This window comes from Pterocles gutturalis, unplaced genomic scaffold (genome assembly GCF_000699245.1).
Source record: "Pterocles gutturalis isolate BGI_N339 unplaced genomic scaffold, ASM69924v1 scaffold12314, whole genome shotgun sequence".
NCBI lineage: Eukaryota > Metazoa > Chordata > Aves > Pterocliformes > Pteroclidae > Pterocles > Pterocles gutturalis.
In genome coordinates, this window is record NW_010128438.1 from 24,798 (window position 1) to 45,610 (window position 20,813).

Sequence of the window (20,813 nt, forward strand, 5' to 3'; positions counted from 1 at the left end):
TTCTGAACAAACAGCAAACTTTCATCTTAACATAGCAGTTAGTTTTTAGCTTTTTGATCGCTACTGCAGGGCTGGCCCAGCATGGCCTCACTAGTGGCATGGCGTGACACAGCATGGCACGGCACAGGACCAGCAGGCATGGTGCCATGGGCCCCAGAGCTCAAGCCGCAGGGTACCAAGTGCAGCCCTGCGGGCACTGATCTCAGCCACATGAAAGTGAGATTAGATGAGGCTTAATTACTTCTTACTTCTAATAGGTTTGATGGAGAAGTGATGTAAATTCCAAGCTTGCTTGAGCAGAAATCAAGAAGTGGAACTAGCTTATTTTTTTAATTAAAAGGCATTCTTACAAAACAAAACCTTATTAGCAATTTTTTTGTTTTTCTCATACCACAGTTTCTGGCACAATCAAAACAAGATGGTCAACAGCAGTAAGATGTGTCATTGTAGTTAAAACTCAAGAAAATTTTCTTGGACGTGCTTTTATAGCCCAAACTATCTAATGTACATATTCATATTTCACAGTGCATTTATGGGACTTACTGGTTAATGACATCCTTACACTTATGATACTCTGTATTTGCAACCTCATTTGAGTCATGATGTTCTTGTAAATACTTTCTCAAAATCCTTTCATTATTATAGCTTTTATTGTATTTTCTCAAAAACATTGGTGTCAAACTGTTCAGTCTTTCAGGTATTTTATCAGGGACCTGCCACCCAGTGTCAAAACATCTCCACATACGACCGTGACACCGCTCAAACCCATGCCAGCCCAGCAAACTAATGCATCATGAGACTTCTTTGCCTTTTACCTGGTTGACATGTACAAACTGTTCTTCTAGACCAAGGGTGAATTGTTTCCCCACCAGCTTTGTCTCCCTGCAGGCTGTGCAGCCAGCACTTCCCTGCTTGTAGTGCTGTTGTTCCCAAAAGCCTTGTCCAGCTCATGGGAGAGGGTTCAGGCTGGTCCTGTACCTCATTTCTGAAGGCAGAGATGTTCTCACCTGAGGTCCTGATGGGCTTCCCTGTTTCTGTGGGTCAGGTCTTGTGTGGGAGCTTTATTTCTCATTGTAGAGAGCTGGACTTAGGAAGCTTTCATGGCTTTTCCATGCGAGATGGGTTCCAGTTAATGCTTGGCTGTAGTTTTAAAAAAATATTTTGTGATTATTTTTTTTTCTTTTTCCTTTGGGAAGAAGCTGTTGTTTTTGAGTGGATAAACGAACATTTTTGTCTGGATTTCTGGCAGTGCAGTTTTCCACACTTGGAAGTCAGCCTCTGCTGTGCTGGCTAAGTCTTTAACTGCTTCCGTGCAAAAATGTGTTGCTGCAGATCGTAAGGCATGGCAGTCGTGTGATTTGCTAAAATGTGGCTGAAACCAACAGAGTATTGTTTGGAGCGTGCAGTACTAGGTCTCCATGTCCAGGCACGTCTTGAAAGATGTTTATAAAAACATGTGTTAAGGTTGCTCTGATTTTTTTGCAGTCAGAACCCAAATTCTTCCAGTAAATGGAGTGTGTGGGTCTGTTCTCATGAATTTTCTGAAGATGGTGTGTATCCTGGGCGTGCTGCTGCTCATGTGTGGTTTGGTCAGCCACTATTGTGGCATTGTGGATGCACTTGTCAGCATTTAATTTTTCAGTCCTAAAGAAATGAAGTTACTTTGCAAGTACTGCATGTATATCTTATATTTCCTAAGTAATGCAGAAATTAGATTAGTTTATCTGTGCAAGGAGGATCATCGTTGATTAAAGGTCCAATCCTCAAATGTAGTTGATGGAATATATCTTGCTGTCTGCATGTGATATTTTGCACTTCTGTGGCTGTTCCTGACACCAAAGTGCATTAAAAATATTGAGTCTCTCCTCCCTCCAGAAGGTGGGAAAGTTAAATGAGGACACTGGACTGCAGAAGTTGTGACTTGCCTGGTCTCTCCTGAAGAGCCTCTGGTGGCACTGAGATCCTCAAGGATGCATCCAACCCAAACGCCACCCATCCTTCCACCATCCAACTAAAAATGATTAATGATGTGTTTTAATGCTGTTCTTGACACCAGTACTAGCAAAGCCACTCAGAAGACTTTACTTAGTGGTGGGCAGCACGGACACAAGGCCTTTGCACCATCAGGGGATGCCATGAGCACATGAAACTGAGAGGGTGGTGAGACACTGGCACAGGTTGCCCAGAGAAGCTGTGGATGCCCCATCCCTGGAGGTGTTCAAGGCCAGGCTGGATGAGGCTTTGAGCAACCTGGGATAGTGGAGGGTGTCCCTGCCCATGGCAGGGGGTTGGAACTAGATGATCTTTAAGGTCTCTTCTAACCCAAACCATTCCATGATTCTATGAAAACCCAAAGATTGCTCCTAAATGTGAGATCTCTAACAACCACCACCTGCAAAGCAGGCAGATGAAGAGGGTAGTCTGCAGTCAGTTATCTCTGGAAGTGAGGAGAGCTGGTGTCCAGCCATGGGCTGTTGAGAGCATGGGCATCGCAGCCAAGCATCCTGCTCCACCATGCTCCTTTGCCCAGTAAAGCAGAGCTCCTGCTCCATCTTATTCCTTGGGATGATGTTGATGCTGGATTCACATGCTTGTTTTATGGTGAAGCACTTGTAATCACATGTCAGTGAGTTCCTCTCTAGCTTTTGCACAAGCTCGTGGAGGCCAAGTGATGTATGAGGGAGGACCTGATCAAAATTTTCTAGTGAGCTAAAAAGTTTCCATGGTGGCAAAAGAGGTAAGGGGAAGAGCTGTATGCTTTGTGCAGTCATTGGTGCAAATCCTCTCAAATTTGGATTTTCTGTGTTTTGTAGAAATATCTCTGTGAGATAAAACCTACCTATTGTATATGAGAACTTGCACCTACTCAGCTCTCTTGATTTCTACAGGAGAAATATCCTGAGCAAAGGTTTGAGGAGCAGGAATCTCTCCAAATAAAATTTTTGTGTTTGGCTGAGGTTTCCATGATATACTGCTTTTTCTAGGTAGAAAGTTTGGATGCAGTTTGCTCTTATTTTTTAATGTGTCTAGACTTTTAAATGACTGACAGTTGGTCAGCCATCACTGGTGGGGCTGCTGTGCACCGAGAAGCCCCATGCCTCCTTGTGCTCCGTTCATAGTTGCTTGGTGCCTCCTGGAAGTGTTAAATGGATTTATTGATCCTGAATTTATCAGTGGTAGTGTGAGCACACTGCAAGCCCAATGCACCATGGAGGTGTGTGTCTGTGGGTGATGCATGTGTGGGATGAAAGCTGCTCTGTTTCTGCCTGGGAAATCACACTTAGAGTGTTTCTGCGCTTGGGACCTTCTCTCTTCCTATGAAGGACCATCCTTGATGAAGAGGCATGTTTAGGATTACCAGTGTGCAGGCAAGTGAATATTGCTCTCCTGGAATGGCAAGTGTGATGGGAGGAGATGGGAAATGATGGGCTCTGCAGCACCAAGTGCCTGCAATAAATCTTTTTCCCTTGAATTTGGGAAAGACATCCCTGGAGTTTTAATGTCCTACCTAGCTGAGAGCATGCATCTCGCACCCTTGTGGCTTTGGCTTGGGCGATCCGGGCTTTTGTGGGGATGAAGTCTCTCAATTTTTCCTTACATGGAAGTGAAATTAAACCTTACAGAGAGGAGTGATGAAGGTGGGCAAGGGAGCAGAAGGAAATCCAGGCTGCTTGTTTGCAGAGGGGCATGAGCTGGGCTCGAGCTTGCTGAGTGCAGGAGCCCGTTTGGCTTGGCAGGTGCTCTGGAAATGAGAATATTTTATCCTGAGTTACATAATGCAGCAGCATGTCCAGACCTGAGTTCACTGCAAATTTCTGGCCCGCAAGGAATAATTTTCTGCTTGAAATATTAGCCTTAGCTTTGAATTTCCTGGCTCATATGGCATGTGCAATCAATGTAATATCTGTATACATAACTACTGCTGTTTGAACTTGAGTTGTTTAGGTAAATTTATTTTTGTTTATAGCTGTTGGATGATGAGGAACAGAAAATCCTTGTTCATTAAGTATTGTATAAGTAAAACAAAACCTACCCTGACCTACTGGTTAGATCCAGCAGGTGGAAGAGGCTGCAGATCCTTTTCTGTGTCTAATTGAAGCAGTAGCTTGTAAATGAGGATACGAGGTTGGATAGAGCTGAGGTGCAAATTGTCAGTGTTCCTGGCTTAATGTAGAGCCTCAGTTTCAGTCTTTATCCCTGAATGTGAGAAGCCTTGGCAGCATGGATTGACCCCTAGGCTGTGGATAGCCATGCATGGGTCTGCACCACCTGGCTGCACTGAGCCTGCTCTGATCTGACCTGTTCTGATTTGGGGACAGTGCTCCCCTAATCATGGCTCGTAGGCAGGGCATGCCCATGAAGCCCTCTGATGTGTCTTCAAGCTGTGGGAAATGAAAACCCATGAGTGAAAACTGATGGGGAGAGAAGGTGATGCTGTAATTCGCCACACACTCCCTGCTCTGGTCACCTGGCCCTGGGGAGGTCTGAACTGATGCTCCACAGACTCCTGTGCCTCTAACTCAGATGGGGACTGAGATACCATGGAGGTCTAGGAACAACAGGTTATTCTGTTTTGCTCTTCTAAAGCAAAGGTGTCAAAACATTCTTCTAGACTTGAAAGGTTTTTGACTTCAGACGAAGGCTGTCCATGATGTTTCCTGAGCACGCATTATCTTGTGATCTTCAGGGAGGGTAAAAGACAGAGGTGGGCACACCTTGTGTTTGACTGAGAAGGGTTTGTTCTTTTGAAGTATCCCACTCTGCTTTTGGCTCCACTAGCCAAAACAACTGGGGCAAAATCATCACAGAGCCTGCTCTCATCATGCTTAGAGGTGGAAAGTCTTCCTTGAGCAAAGTAGTCAAGAGAGAAGTGCCAGAGATTTCATTATCAGCCAAAAACCTCACTCAGACTTGGTGGTTGTTTTGTGCAGAGACTGGTACTGGTGTAAAAGCTGATGAGGGACAGGCAGGATAGTGGTTTCATCCATTTGAAGGAGAAGTTGATCACTCCAAAGTTATTCGTGTCTCCCAGGTAGTATTTGAACCTTTGAATTGTGTTTCTACCACTTAATTGGTACCCAAAGAGGCTGAGCATGGCATGGTCAGAGCAGGTCAGAGATGAGGAGGAACGCTCTGTGCCCATCCAAACTAATGGGTGAAAAAAAACTGCAAAAAGAAGATAAAATAATTGGTTCAGATGATGATAAACACTGTCAAGTAAACCTAAGTGGATCAGGGAGAACTAAGCAGTGAATGGAGCAAATGCAGGGAGAAGACATCATTTTGGGGAATAAACTGAAACATACCTGGAAATCTTATTCCCTGTGGATAAACTTCTTGCCTTGTGGCACGTGGTGAGCATGAGAAGCAGGTGAGGGTGTGTTGGTCTCTTCCATCAGCTGTGCTGCTGTCCCACATCTATAGGCAGTGATGAGCCCATGCCACCAGCCTCAGGCTCTGCTCCTGTTTAATCTTATAATGGGGAATGTCTCTGTGCTGCAGCCAGCCCTGTTTGTGATTTAAACAAACGTGGTGAGAGGTGGCTGAGGCATGGACAGGAATCCTGTCCCCTGCCCTTGCTGCAGGGTCTTGTCTCTGCCAAAGGGTGGGTAGCTGCAGCCCTGGTGCCTTCAGCTAACATAGGGATGCAAAGCAGAACCCTGTCCCTGCAGGCACAAGAAAACAGGGGGGAAAAAAAAACAGCATGAAAAATAAAAATAAAACAAAACAAACTCCAACCCCCCAAAACCCCCAAACCAGACACTAAAACCAAGCAAACAGTGTTGCACTCTGCATTTTCTTTTCTCTTTTTTTTTTTTTTCCCAAGGCATATGAGTCCAAGTGTAATGTATTGCTGAGATGCACATTCCCCTGCCGTGGCGAGCGGGGCAGAGGTTGAGACACATCTTCCCTGGGGAGAGGGAGGGTTGCATGAGCCTGAGTCAGCAGCAAAGGTCACTTGGCTGAACGGCTCGGCTTGCAGGAGATGTTGTAATGGTAACTGATGCAACATTTCTGTGTTCAGTGCCGACACCATGGTAGGTCAGCATGTGTGCATGTTGGAGGGAGAAACACTGATTTTGGTGAATAGGGTGTGACAGGGCAGCAATGGTCAACCTCATGTGCCCTCTGTGCCTCCCAAATCCCTTCTCTCTCTTCCTTCCTGCTTGGTCTGTTGCTTTCTCTTCTCCTGTGCCCTCACTTTTTGTGTTGCTTCAGTTCTGGCATTTAACCTCATCGTCGTGTTGTTTGTTTTATGACCTTGGCTCGCCTTCCAGTTCCCTTTTTGGGGTCATTATCACATATGATTACTCTTGGATCCTAATGAAGGAGATCAGACATAACTCTAGGGTATGTCTGAGCCATTTAGTGTTTCTGAGCTCGGAGATCTGCAGAGGAAGTTTATTTTTAAGCTTCCTGCGAAGATAAATTTGAACCTTGGATTGTTTAGGGTACAAGTAATAGAACTGAAATCCCTCCGGGGGGGGGAGCAACGCCCTCTGGGTTTTGAAGCATCCCAGGGATAATTATCCAGTGCTGAGTAAGTCTTGTTAGTCTTGAAATAGCTTTTAGCGGGTGATCACATTTTTCTTCACATTGGCTAGTGTGAGAGCTTGAAACCATATTAACATGTAGCCTCGACTTGTAAGAGCACTGTCAATGTGTTCTTAATACTGTTGTTATTATCCAGCCCACTCCGGGAGAGCCAGGCATGGAAATAGGAAATAATTGCACAAAATAACCCAGAAAACAAAAGGGCATTTTTTGAGGCTGGTCTTTAAGGTCCCACTCCTTGACTACATTAAGAGATAGGAGGGAGCTGCAAGGTCTTGTATGCCGGGGGAAAGGCGAGGTTAGAGCATCCTCAGGACAGCTCCAGCTGCTGCTGTTGGTGACCCTTCATGGGGACCTTTAGCTCCCGCTCAAAGCAGCAGCAGGACAAGTGCCATGCTGTGTCACTGGTCCAGGTGATGTGACGTGTCTGTGTGGTGACTCAGTTGTGCCCCTGCTAACCATCTGCTCATGTGATGCAGATTATTAGTCACTAATTGGTGTAGTTACCCCCACCCCCCACCCCCCTTTTTTTTAGGCTGTTGGAAAGGCCAAGGATCACATAGACATGAAGCAGCTGAGTCAGTCTTCCTCCTCTTTTCCCTTCAGGTCCCCCAGGCTCTCAGTGGTGCTCGGAGAGCCGTTTTGGTGTGCCTGCCAAGCAGGCCCAGACTGTCTGAGCTTTACCTTGTGATCTCTGGCTGTTTGACCGTAAACCTATCACAGCTGTATGGTGGGACCGGGGGCTGTAGCGGGGGCAGCCACAGCAGGGTGACAATGACCCCTCCCAGGGAAGGACCTTTGAGGGCAGTGGGGAGGGCACCCTACCTTTGGGCTGAGCATGAGAAATGACTTTCACCCATGCTGCATCTGCTCCATTTGTCAGCTCTTTAAAAACCCTCTAAGCAATAGGGGGCTTTACTGAGGATAGCAATTTCATAACAACTTTTTTTTTTTTCTTCTTGCCCCCACCATGTCCCATCTTTGTCTCTATCTCCTCATCTAGTGCCTAATCTATAGGTACTGGTGGGTTAGGTACTGATGTTTAGGTATCACCTTACCTGATATTTCAACTGACAGCTTGTAAATCTCTCTACTTATGTCTTCGATGCCATTACCCCAGACCAGTCTTGAGGACAGGTCTTTAATGCCATATATAATACCTGGATCCTCCTGGACACAGCTGGGTTTGGACACTGCCCTTCTGCTCCCATGTCTGTGGGTTTCTCTGTCTGCCTGAAATCTCCAACTGAATCTCTTTTGCCTGTTGTTGCTTTTCTCAAAGGTTACAGACCCCTTCTCTGGTCACGGTGTCAGCGGCACCCTTGGGTGTGCTGGAGATGGAGGTGTGGAGACTCATGCCTCATGCCCTGCTCAGCTGCAGCAAACTCTAGATTTGTCTGTTTGGTCCTCCCCATACTTCAGGTGGCCTGAGCCCTGTAGATCTTCCCCCGTGCTCAAACGTCAGCCTCTGCATCCTGCCAAGGAGGTTGGACTTGGTGGGGGGATGTCTGCTGGGTACCCCACAAGCTCCTCTGTGTTCGCTTCCCATTTGAGCTTTATGCCAAGCAAGCTATCCTGACAAAACTAAAGAAAATCATCTGAGTAGGAATTTTCCTGATAGCATCTATTATTTATTCTTTTAAAAAATCCTCTCTTAATGGACTTCAGCCAGACTGTTACCCCTCTCTCCACCACAATTTTAGCACATGAGCTCATTCTGTCTTTAAGGCAAATGCTGCTGCTTTTATTTTAAAATTATTTTAATTTTCTCATCTGTCCTGCCCTATGTGCCCCCCAGCCCTGCTCCGTGTGTACCCAGCACCTTCCTGGAGGAGCTCACGGCAGGTTCTGGGTATTACCCTAACAGAAATAAATCCCATTTTCACCTCGTAGAAGTCCACATTGTTCTTTGGAGCTGACACAGTTAAAAGCAAAACAAACATTTGGGGAAATCTAGGAAATGGTGGCTTGGGCTTGTGGAGCATTGCTTCAGAAGCTGAGAACCAGCATCTCAAATTCACGGGGCAGCCAGGTGAGACGGTGTGAAAGCCCAAACGCGGCCGAGGTTTTGCAGCAGCTACGTGGATGCCCCCGCTCAGACCGGGAAGGGCTCTTCTCCCTTATCTGGGGAGTCATGCACACACCAGGAGACCTTTGTTCTGAATGCTGGGAGGAATGAAGTCCAGCAGGAAAAAAAAGCAGGAATAAAAGGGCATTTCCCTACCACCTGGGTTCATGTCGTGTTGCGCTTTCTCTCTCTTGCAGCTGCGTAAATGAGTATGGAAGATTATGATTTCCTCTTCAAAATTGTTTTAATCGGCAACGCCGGTGTGGGAAAGACCTGCTTAGTCCGTCGCTTCACTCAGGTAAGGTTGGCCATCTCTTGGACGTGGGACGTAGGGATGGGGACAGCACTGGGACGGGAGCGTGGAGCCTGTGGCTATGCACCGAGGGCTTTGCTGGCATTGCAGCTAAAGTAATTTGTCCGCACTCACGATGTGTGCATCACCTAGAGCAACATCCTAGCATGAGTAGTGCATCTGTATCTAGTGCTGTACTTAGCCCGGGTGGGGATCTTGTGTTGGAGAAAACTCATCCCTCTCTGAAGATGGAAAGTCCTCTCTGAAAGCTGCTGGGAAGACTCCTCCTGATTTGGAGGTGTTGTGGACCAGTTACAAGGACCAGCACGTTTCCTAGTGTGCTCCCATGTGCCTTCTGCCACTACACAGAGCTCTCCCTGTTATTTGTCATTAGTAGATAATTAAATAATCTCAGTCCTAGGCTGTCAGTCCAGTGTCTTCTTTTAAACACCAGAACTTTTGTGGCAGAAAAACAGGGAAAGGACCAGGCTTCTGTGATGTGGGACAAGAGAAGGTTTTGCATGATGCACTAGAAAACACAAGTTGTGGCTTTTTTGTTGCACTCTCCACTAGGAATTGTCAGCAATTTTTCCCCCTGTTAATTTCAGTTTTAAAGACATGGTGATGTTAAACACTCTCCAACCAGGTGACAGCCAGGGGCAATAAAGCTAGTCAGCCCCAAAAGGTTAACCGCAAAAATCTGTGGCCACTTCTGCTGCTTGTGCTTTGGCAGCACAGCTCCTGTAGGGGATGAATGTGCCCCAGAATGAACACGACTTTGTAGACCTAGACACCAGAAATCAAAAAGCTTTGTGGTTTTTGTTTTTTTCCCTTCGCAGTTGCTCCTTTCCAATGGCACTGCAATCAAATACCACCAGCATCACGCTGGCCCTGGCCATTGCTGTGGCACTGGTAGTGGCTGGCTCCATGCTTTGCTCTCAAAATGCTGTGCAGTGGTGTGACCCCAGTGCTGGGAGCTGCCAGAAATGCCTTTCTATGCCGTGGCATGTGGTGGAGGGGAGAGGGAAGGTGTGAGCTTGAAGGAGCAAAGGCATTTCCTCCCACGCAGGTGCTCACACCTCCTTCTAGGCATTGGGAAGTAGGATGGAGGATCCTCAACTACCCTTCCCCTGCCTCTTCCAACTGCAAAGAAGCAGAAGGGCTTTCCCCCTTTATTTTTCCCTGTAGGCATCCTTCTTTTCTTCTCTTGTTTTCCTATCTTTGAAGTCAACGACTTGCTATACTACCAGGGATGTGTAGGCAGTGAAAACATTGTGGGGTTGAATTGTGGTAGCCTCTGTGCTGAGATAATATCACATTTTCCTCTTTGAATGGATGGAAATAAGTGTTTGGAAAAGGGGACAAGGGAAGAATAATTTTGAGGATGGAAAAGGGTGAAGATTGGCATCCAGAAAGAGTTTGTCTTGCTACACCAATTTGCTTAAAGATGCTCTTATTTTCTTTCAGGGGCTTTTCCCACCGGGTCAAGGAGCCACGATTGGGGTTGACTTTATGATTAAAACAGTGGAGATAAACGGTGAAAAAGTAAAGGTAGGAGCCTAATGGTTTTAAGTGTAAACTTGTGTGCAGTACCATAGCTGAAGTTTCTTGCTGCAGCCCTCCTGCTGCTGGAAGGCATGTGGGGAGGTGCAGGGCTGTCTGGCATGGCTCAGGCAATGCTGGCTCTAACAATCTTTGTGCCCCTCTCCACACTTACTATCAGGATAGTAACAGTGAACCTGTTCTAAGGGAGAGAATGGAGAGGGGAGATCTTGGAAAAACTCTGTCCTTGCTTAGGAGACACTAAGATTGTGCCTGGCTGGGGTTGAGGAAGCACAAAGAAGCGCTTCAGTGCGATCTCTGCTCACAGCATTTCTGGTAAGCAGAAATCTGTTGCATTCCCACTGGAATGTGCTTGGTAAAGGTCTTCTCCTATAAGCTCCCAAGACGGCCACTGGGGAGAGCAGGCTTCTGGACTTGGGTGGTTCTGCACAACAAAGGCTCATCCTCCACTTCTGCTGAGTTACAGATTTGGGAGAAGTGGAGATGGTCACACTGGTGCTTCAGTCAACAGGCTGAATTGGGAAGGGCAATGTCCTCCACATTAAGCTGAAAGGGGACAGATTTAGGTTAGATATTAGGAAGAAATATTTTCCTCTGAGGGTGCTGAGGCAGTGGCCCAGGTTGCCCAGAGAAGCTGTGGATGCCCCATCCCTGGAGGTGTCCAAGGCCAGGCTGGATGAGGCTTTGAGCAACCTGGGCTAGTGGGAGGTGTCCCTGCCCATGGCAGGGGTTTGGAACTCAGTGATCTCTAAGATCCCTTCCAACCCATACCATTCTATTATTATTAACTCTTTCATCCTCCAAAATAGGGTGGTTGCAACCAAACTGCTGTTGGGAAGCTGTCCTTGACCTCTGCTAATTCCCAAACTGAGCCTGAGCATCACTTGGCAGAGAGCTGCTTTGTTTAGGCCAGAACACACCAGGGACCCATCTCATGTTTAATGGGATCCATGGTTGGGTTCCAGAGACATCGGCTGGCGCCCCTTCGTTCATTAGTAGAGGTATCGTTAGAACTACTGTCATGTCCAAGGGGTGGGAGAAGAGTATGGTTATCTGAGCCTCTAACGTCAAGATGTCTAGGGTCCTTGAACTGCTCCTGGAATTATTCTTCCTGCATTAAATCCACAGACATCAAAATGGAAAGCAGGGTTGTTTGTTTTTTTTTTCCCTTTGCCATAATCAGATCTAGGTAGTGAGCAAATGGGAGAGCAGCAGCAGCGTGACAGTGGCTGGATGTGACATCAAGACCCATTTTTAAGCTTGTGCAAGTGATGGAATGGAAACAGTGGAGTTGTACAGATCTTCAGCCCTGGTTTTTCTTACTTGTATTTTGGTGCAGAGGTTTTTTCAGAAGAAAAACAGGTGATGTGTTCCTAAGTTTAGGACAGATTTTAAAAGCCGTGATCATGTCAACAGGCTGCCACCCTGCTGCGTGGGGAGCTGTACGAACTTATGGCAAGTGGTGGTCCATGACTAGGAAGTCCTTCCAGCCTAAGCAGGTGAAGGAGCAGAGGTGTGAGTACCTTCCTCTTACTGAGTTAGTTTAGCACATTGCTGTGCAAGTGGGACAGAGAAGCAGGCAGGAAAGCAGTGAGGTCCACGTGTAGCTCCTGGGGTGTTGGTGCTTAGCTTGGTGGTTGTGATGCTCATTAGCAGGTGTCTGGTGTAGCAGGGTTGGCCAGGACACAAGTGCTGCTTGTCCAAGCTCCTCAGACAGAAGAGATGCTTCTTGCAGACAAAACCAGCTCCCACGGAGCAGCTCAGAGGATCTAAGCTGGTAAATAGCCTAAGTACTGCACTGAAGGTGGGATTCATTTTTCCCCTTACATATCTGGCTTAAACCAGCTATCTCCAGACTGTCCTGGTCAATGAAGGGAGAAAAGCAATCTCTGAGGAAGATGAATCCCATTCCCTTCAGGTATCTTTCCTTTTCAAGCATCTGGTTCCCTGTCAAGAACAGATGGAGGCTTAGGAACATCACTCATATCTGAGGTCTGGTTTTTGGACAGGTGAACTCACCCTAAGGATTTATCTGTGTTTGACTTGTTGCTCCCATGACATAATCCTGTTTTAAGACTAGCTTGGACTGAGGTTGCAAACTCCTTAGTCATGCCAACATGGGCTATCTTGAGGCAAGGATGGTTCAGGGAAGCTCTACAAGCTAAAAGCAAACTCGCCAGCATGGTAAACCCCTGCTGCCCTGCAAATGTCTGATGAATGCACAGGTGTCATAGAATCATAGAACGGTTTGGGTTGGAAGGGTCCTTAATGATCATCTAGTTCCAACACCCCTGCCATGGGCAGGGACACTTCCCACTAGCCCAGGTTGCTCAAAGCCTCTAGTCTAAATCTACCCTCTTTCAGCTTAAAACCATTACCCTCTCGTACTACCTCTGCACTCCCAGATGAAGAGTGCCTCCCCATCTCTCCTGTAGCCCCCTTTCAGCACTGAAAGGCTGCTGTAAGGTCTCCCTGGAGCCTTCTCTTCTCCGGGCTGAACAAGCCCAGCTCTCTCAGCCTGTCCTCCTAGGGGAGGTGTTCCAGGCCTTTGATAATTTTAATTTCCTTTGGACTGGCTCCAACAGGTCCATGTCCTTCCTGTGCTGGACCTCTGGACCCCAGAGCTGGATGCAGCACTGCAGGTGGGGTCTCATGAGAGCAGAGTAGAGGGGGAGAATCACCTCGTACTTCTTTTGATGCAGCCCAGGACACGGTTGGTTTCTGGGCTGCAAGCACACACTGCCGGCTCATGTTCAGCTTCTCATCAGCCAGAACCCCCAAGTCCTTCTCTTCAGGGCTGCTCTCAATTCGTTCTCTGCCCAGCCTGTATCTGTGCTGGGGATTGCCCTGACCAATGTGCAAGCCCTTGCCCTTGGTTTTGTTGAACTTCTTGTGTCCACCCAAGCATCTATCCCTCTTAATCCCCTTGGGGCTGGCTTCTGTTTCATAGAGCCTTAGCAAGTGGTAGCTGCTATACCAGCTCTATTTCACATGGCAAATAATGAGATGTTAAATCAAAGTCCCTTTCCTGACCCCACCAGTGGAGTAAATTGGAGTCACCAGAGCTCAGCCACAGTGACCAAGCATGGTAGGAAGCTTACTGTGATATGTTTGGCCATTAGAATGAGCCTTCCAGCATCTGAAAGGCAAATGGATTTCCTTCAGGGAGCGATCTTGTAGCTGCAACTTTTTGAGTAAGCAGTGCTAGTGAGATTAAACATTTAATGAGCAGGAAAAGCAGGAGTGAGTCAGAGCAATAAAAATGGTATCTCAGTTGAACGAGGCTCTTCTGTGACTGTTAGCTCATTTAACAGTGCCCAAGCCGTGACTCTGCTTCTGTGCTGGGCAGCAGCTCCTGTGTGTCTTCTGGGATGCAGGATGAGACAGCAGAGCTGTTTACCAAAAAGGTTTTCAGACTTAAAAATAAATAATAGGTTTCTGGGGAGAAATACTTTCCAGCTTTCAAAATTGCATTTGAAAGTTGGTGGAGAGGGACTTGCTAGAGTGAAAGCTGTGTGCAAGCCGTATTAGATATGAGTGGCTAATAAAACTTGCTGACAGATGAGGCGAGGCAGCACTGTGCAGTTGGGGGGGCTTTTGGTCTGCCTGACCTTTCCTAATAAAGCCAAAAACATGTACACCACCTGTACTGAGAGGCTGCACAAATTCAAGCCAAGTAGATAACAGTTATCATGCTGGTCAAAGCTAAGCATCCTCAGTGCTGCAAACTGAGGGCTATGCTGTATGGACCTGTGATCTCACTGCATTTGGTGGAAATGTTCATACGCATAAAGTTAAATGTATGTGCAAATGTTGGGAGGGCGGGAAGCATCAGCTGGCTCCAAGAAAATAAACATTTAGGCTTTCTGCAGGCTGAGTCAGGCACTGTCTTTTGGTTCCTCTGAAAAAAATGATACAAGTAAAATGGCTGCTGTAAAGGATTTTATTTGGCAGAAATAATCCATCGGCTAAAGTGTGAGATTGTATATTTTGTGTGCAGGAAGTGTTTTATCAGTGGCTGTAAGGCCAGGGGCTCTTCCCTGCCTTCTGCACCCAGCTTACAAGTAGACTTGTGACTGTAGCTGGTAGGAAAATAGCTGAGCAACAACAAAATTATCTGTATTTTTTCCATCTGCCAGAGTTTGGTTTGTTTTAATGAGGACTCATTTGTTGTCTGAATTTCACATGCAAGTAATTTCACTTACAGTTTTGTATATCAATTAACTGCAGGTGCCAGGTTCGGCCATTTAAATGCAACTACACCAAGAAATTAAGCACAAAGGTGCCCAGGAGCTGTGAGCCAGCCACAAATTACTTTCTCTGCAAAAAATGTACTTTTTCAAAATCATACCCCACATCTGAAAGCTGCTACTGGGAGATCTCATTTCAAACTATGAGTAGCTGGCATAGTTTGACTTTGGATCTGGGCAAGAATAAGGTTTTCTCTGTTATAGGTTGCTGAATATATGGAAAAAATCTTAAATACTTTACCTTTTTCTTCCCAAAGTACACAGGATTCTGTCTGGAAATCAACTTTTCACATATTTAATTCCAGGGAGGGGTGCTTTAAAAAAATAAAAACTGAAGCAGAGAAGTACTCTTTTTGTGCTGAAATGGCTTAATTTTGGATGTTTGTTTCTTTGACTGCCTTTTTGAAGAACTGAGGTTTTGATGACCCACCAAAAACTATCAAATGGTCAAATTATAAAACCAGTATGAGTTCAGTTTGTATTGGGAAATATATGTTGCCTTCCTGGACCCAGAAAGTTTGGCAAACACTCATGACCTCTTTGACAGAGTTGAGGACATGTCAGCCAGTTCTGTGTGTCGAAGGCAGGCAGCGAGCGACTGGGTGAGATGGCTGATGCTGTAGAGAGGAAACAGGTCGGAGTCCTTGGATCAGCCTTCAGCTGAGGTCCTTGTTGGCTCCTGTGGTTGCCACCCATCAGTGCATCGTCTCAGGATAACTGTAACTAACTTTGGGAGCTAGAGGAGGGATGGATGGATGCTGCTGTTGGTTGGACTTCAGGGGCAGGAGAAGTGACTTTCGCCCTCCATCGCCTGCATTGTAACTCCAGGCCAGCGGCTTTGTCCGTGGCAGAGGGAGATGCTTGAAGCCACGTGAATGCCTGCAGCCCTGTGGCTTCCAGGGGCTGACAGCCACAGTGCCAGCTGACTTTGTGCCTTGCATTTCAATCCACAAGTGCAAGAACAGAACCAAAAAAATCCTGAGGGTGGGGAGGCCAAACGGGAGAAGAGCTAAGTGCTTTCCCAACATTGGTTTTATGCTGAAGGTTTTTTTTTTTAGGTCAAACTGCTACCAAATAAAGTTAAATAACTTTTTTTTTTCCACCCTTCCTTGTTATACCTAAAGCTGCAGATCTGGGACACGGCAGGACAAGAGCGATTCCGGTCCATCACACAAAGTTACTACCGCAGCGCTAACGCGTTAATCTTGACCTACGACATCACCTGCGAAGAATCCTTCCGATGTCTTCCCGAGTGGCTGCGAGAAATCGAGCAGTATGCCAGCAATAAGGTCATAACCGTGCTAGTGGGTAAGTGACAGCTCAGCCTTAGGAGGGTTGGTGTAATGAGGGGGTGAGTGGTGCATGTTGAGGGGTTGGTGGCAGATGGACGTGTTAGCAAGAGGAACATGTGGTATCTGTCTGAACTGGTGGTGCAGGATGCTCAAACTGGTGCAGCAGATCTTGTCTCCATCCAGTTGTAACTGCAGGTGGGCACAGGGTAAAGCCAGTACTTTAAACCCAGTGCGTGGACCGTTCCTTCTGTAAATAACCCCCAGACACCACAGGCACCTCTCAAAGTGTGGTCCCGTCTCAGGTCCAAGGCTGTTGCATGCAGAGGTGGATAATTCCCACCAGTTGGTCCCATATGGGACTAAAGTGTTGATGGTGAAGCTACCAACTGAGCTAGGTATAGAGGAGTTTCCCTTGTGACTCCCAGTTCAGATGTCTACAAATATACAAGGATCTGCTCAAGTTGGGGTTGCCTCTGGCTTGCTGTACCCCATAGCTGTGGGACAACCAGAGTCTTGTCTTGATCTGGGAACCGGATCAGAATGTGATGGTTATATGGATCATAGCATTCATAGGTGGAACAGAGCTGGAAAACTGGGTGTTTTTGCATGGATTTTAGGAAAACTAAAAATAAATAACTGAATGTTATGTTAATCTGTAGAGCTTCAGCTCAGGCTAAAGCAGACCTCGGGCCATCTGTCTGCTACAAGCAAGGTGAAGATTATTTTGCCTACCTATGCTTTCAGCATCTGATAGTCAAGATTTTGCTTTTAAAGGCCCAAGAGTATATAAAGAACAATGGAAAAATAACTTGGGGAAAAGCCAAAAAGTTTCATGCTGCAGTGTTGATACCACATTTAATAGTTTGCTGTTTAAAAGAAAAAATCTAGAGGATTGTAAAGCGTGTTTAAGGTGGCTTTAAAAATCTTTTGAGTGTTTTTTTTTTTGAGCTTGCGATGCCCCAGAGGTGTTACAAGTGAGCCTTGGGATTTATGGAGCTTCCATACAAGAAGCTCATTGTACTCCATGAGAAGGATATGGCTGCTGTGTGACTAACAAATGTATCATGACCTTTTTTTTAGGGAAACATTAAGTTAATTATCAACATCTACAGCACAAAATATAAATTTTAACAGCCATAACACATACTTTGAAGATGGTGACACCCATAAACTGCTTATGTTGAGTGATAATTTGTTTAGAAAGGTAACTTCAGGGTATACTGTCGGTCCAAGAAACTGCTTTATCAGGAAAGAAAGGGGATCTTGGATGAGAGGAAGGCAATGAGATATGGCTTACCAGCAGAAGCACAGTATTTTTTTTCCACTAGTTCTCACAAAATTAGTGGTAGAAGCGAGACCGGTTTCCTCCTGAACCTGCTGAGTCCATGGACACAGCCCCCTGTTATAGCAGGTCCTGGTCTGTTATCTTCTTTGTAACGTTAATTTATGGCAAAAACATCATGTTTGAAGTAAGTGGCTGGTAATAGGGTATAATCATATCAGATGCTGGCTTGAGGCATTGGTCAACTCTCTGCTAAACTGAGCTCTCCAAAGGAAGGGGCTGGTTTCTTGCTCTGTGGGTGCCCCCAAACCCATCCCTCTTGCAGCCTCAACAGCCAAATCCTTCATGGGAATATTGAAATAGCAAAGCAGCCTTCTGTGCCAGGCTTCTTTTAAAGCTTGTAATGACATGAGAAATCTCACGTTTAGTGTCTCCTATGCTCTAATTGACATTTTAAGTGCTCCTCAGAGCAAGAACAGGAGAATTTTCAGTAGACATTAAAATGGAAATCCTTTGATGTCGGGTGATAGCAGCAAACAGATGCACTGGTGCAAAATTAAAGCTAACTGGCTTGGATGTTCACAGAGAATATTCCATTAAATGAGCTGATATTAAATGAACTTTGTTGCGTGTATCAGGGGATCCATTATTTGGAAGGGTGAGCAAGCACTAAGGGTTTCACATCAAAACCGCTGTCCATACACGTACACAACACCAAACTCTTTATCACTTAGCAACCTCTGTTTCTCTTGTTCTGGAAGTCAAATTAATTCCCTTTCTAAAATCTTTTATCAATGCAGGTAATAAGATTGATTTAGCTGATAAGAGAGAAGTCTCCCAGCAAAGAGCTGCAGAGTTTTCCGAAGCACAGGACATGTACTATCTGGAAACCTCAGCAAAAGAATCGGATAATGTGGAAAAACTCTTTCTGGACTTGGCCTGCCGGTTGATCAGCGAGGCACGACAGAACACCCTTGTGAACAATGTCTCATCCCCCTTACCAGGAGAGGGGAAAAGTATCAGCTACTTGACTTGCTGTAATTTTAATTAAAGAGCTGGCATGTAATTTTTCCCTTCCACCATGGGCCAAGAGGTGGTGTTTGGTTTTTTTTTTTCTTTTCTGCTGGGATTTACCTCCTCGAAGGGAATTCCTGCCACTTTGACCCATCGGACTTACCCTCAGTCAGGTTGCAGACCTGGAAGCATGGCAGGCTGACGGCTCCAGCTGCATGGCAACGTAGCAGAATATAACACGGTTTAAATTTCCTTTTTCTTGCAGTCTCTGGAGTGGGTTAGGAAAAGAAGAGTTGCACAAGTGCTTCATGGAATGCAGAACATGAGCTATTGAGTTTCCTTCTATGGGAGACCAGGGCAGCCTCTCTTGAAGAAGATATTGAAGAGATCAAAGTCCCTCTTACAGAACAATGTGTTTGGTCCTTTTTAAAATTAAAAAAAAAATGAAAAAAACCAACAATGAACATTTGACCCTGGACTACACTGGCAATCTCTGGGCTGCCAGTAAGTGTGTTCTTAGGACATGTACATAGCATCTGCCCGCACGTCTTCATGGAGGACTCTGGTGTTTGAAATAGTGTTATGTCTCTCATCTACAGGCACTTTCATGAACATGGAATTAAAAGAAAAAAGTTACATATGTCGACATTTTCAAGATTTAAGAAGACATGGATACAGCTCAGTTGTTCCCTTTGGTGCTAGCAGTTCAGCAAATATTCCATAGACCAAACATCGTCTTACTACATCACTGCCCTCTGAATGTGTAGCTTAGACTGGTTAGGAAAAAAAACACTAATAAGCACTGTTAATTAAAAAAAAAAAAAATCTTGTTACCTCTTTTTCTAAGCCTGAACATAGTGGGAAAGGACTGTGCTGCTTTGATATCCAACACAGGATGAAAAGACTTTCTAGAAATTAAAAATAAAATAAAATAAAATTAACCATTCCTCCTCTAATTAGTAATGTCCTAATGTGAAAAATTAGCCTTGGGAAATGTTGTTGGTGGAGTTTGAAAAAGTGCACCAGACCTGACCAAAATCTTGTGTTTAAGGTTTCAAAGAGAGCACAGTTTAAAGTGGCAGCCTGCAATATGTCCGGCTTAAGAATAAATTTGTAGATACAATTCTTGTTGAAAGGCAGGCGTACAATTTTGTAGAGGTTGTTTTTTTTATGCTAAGTGGAAATAGCGATGGGTTGCAAAGGGTATCATTCTGTGTCTGACCCGTCCAGCGCTCACCTTGTGGAACTGCTCTCCAAGATGCTCTTGAAGGTATCTTCTTGGCATATAGTCTCTGCTAGAGCAGCTTTTGGGTTCAGGGCTGGAGACTCATTTAATTTACTTGATGCTTTGTACTCTTAATCCCAGACTCTAGTGTATGTGTAGCTGTTTAGGCAAGTTCTTTCTACAAAACCCCTGAAGTGGAAGCACTGTGGAGTTTGCGATGTTTTTACACCTCTAGTGCCATATGCAAATAACGCATTGCAAATTTATGTGCTGACATTAAAGTGAAATTGGAAGATAGTGAATGTGCACATGAAAAAAATATTTTTAGAAGTTTGAGTTCAGTTTAGCTATTCTGAATAAATCTCTCCTGGCAATGACATGGCTGTGATATGCTGTAGTTTACAGTTAATCAATTTAATATTATTTGGCATTTACTGAAGAGGATAACAGAGCTTTTGTATTAATAAAATAAGCTGCCAGTAAGTACTTCTTGAAAAGAGTAACAATAAAAAAACCAAGAGGCATTTTGAAATGCTTTTTCACATTTTCCTGGAAAGACTTCTTTAGGCTGTATCGTGTTGTGCCTTTGATCTGTAATGGGGAGCTGACTGTGTGTCAGAGAGAGAGGGGATCGATGTGTCATATCACAATTTTTAATATTTTCTTGCTGGTTTTTAGGTCACTTTCTTTTATGACTAGTGGTAAAAGTGAAGATGTAGACATTTTGTGGTACAGGGCTTGTTTGTTGTTTAGGTAACACTTAGCAAAGTGCTGCTGGAAGTGTGAGATGTTGGGGGACGTGTCATCTACTGCTGCTGGCCTCTACTGGTCCCTTCAGTCTCTGCTAATGGTTTAGTCGAGAGGATTCAGAAATGTGTGGGACTTGATGGCTTCTGGTGTGCTGGACCATGTGGTACAGCTTGTGCTGAAGAGCAGTGTCTTTCTTGAGCACTCCCCGAATTGCCAAATGCAGCCTCATTGAGGTTGTGAAGACCACCCAGCTCTGAGACAGCTGAGTCTGCACAGCTTTAGGGAACTGTTTAGAGCAGGGCTCGGTGTTACATGTAAGGTAATGCTCAACTTAAAATCAATACTACATATGTTTTGTTTCTAAAAGTTTTTACTCTCTGGGTGCTGGACTTGGCAACGTGTAATTGATAACAAGTAGGGTTGTTTGAGTTAATCAAGGAGGAAGGAGTCTGCCCACTAAAACACTTGTGGGTTCCTCAGCCTGAGTACCAAAAGCATCAAAGCTGGGCAGGTACTTTTCAT

The 20,813-nt window shown here is 45.4% G+C and overlaps 1 protein-coding gene across 1 annotated transcript; it reads left to right on the forward strand.

The window, feature by feature from the left end:
- Nucleotides 1-8,828: 8,828 nt before the first annotated feature.
- Nucleotides 8,829-18,684, forward strand: RAB30 (RAB30, member RAS oncogene family). Its single transcript, XM_010079631.1, has 4 exons — nt 8,829-8,921; nt 10,383-10,466; nt 15,853-16,036; nt 18,103-18,684. Exons 1-4 carry the CDS (start codon nt 8,829-8,831, stop codon nt 18,351-18,353), a joined length of 612 nt encoding a protein of 203 aa, XP_010077933.1. The 3' UTR covers nt 18,354-18,684.
- Nucleotides 18,685-20,813: the final 2,129 nt, after the last annotated feature.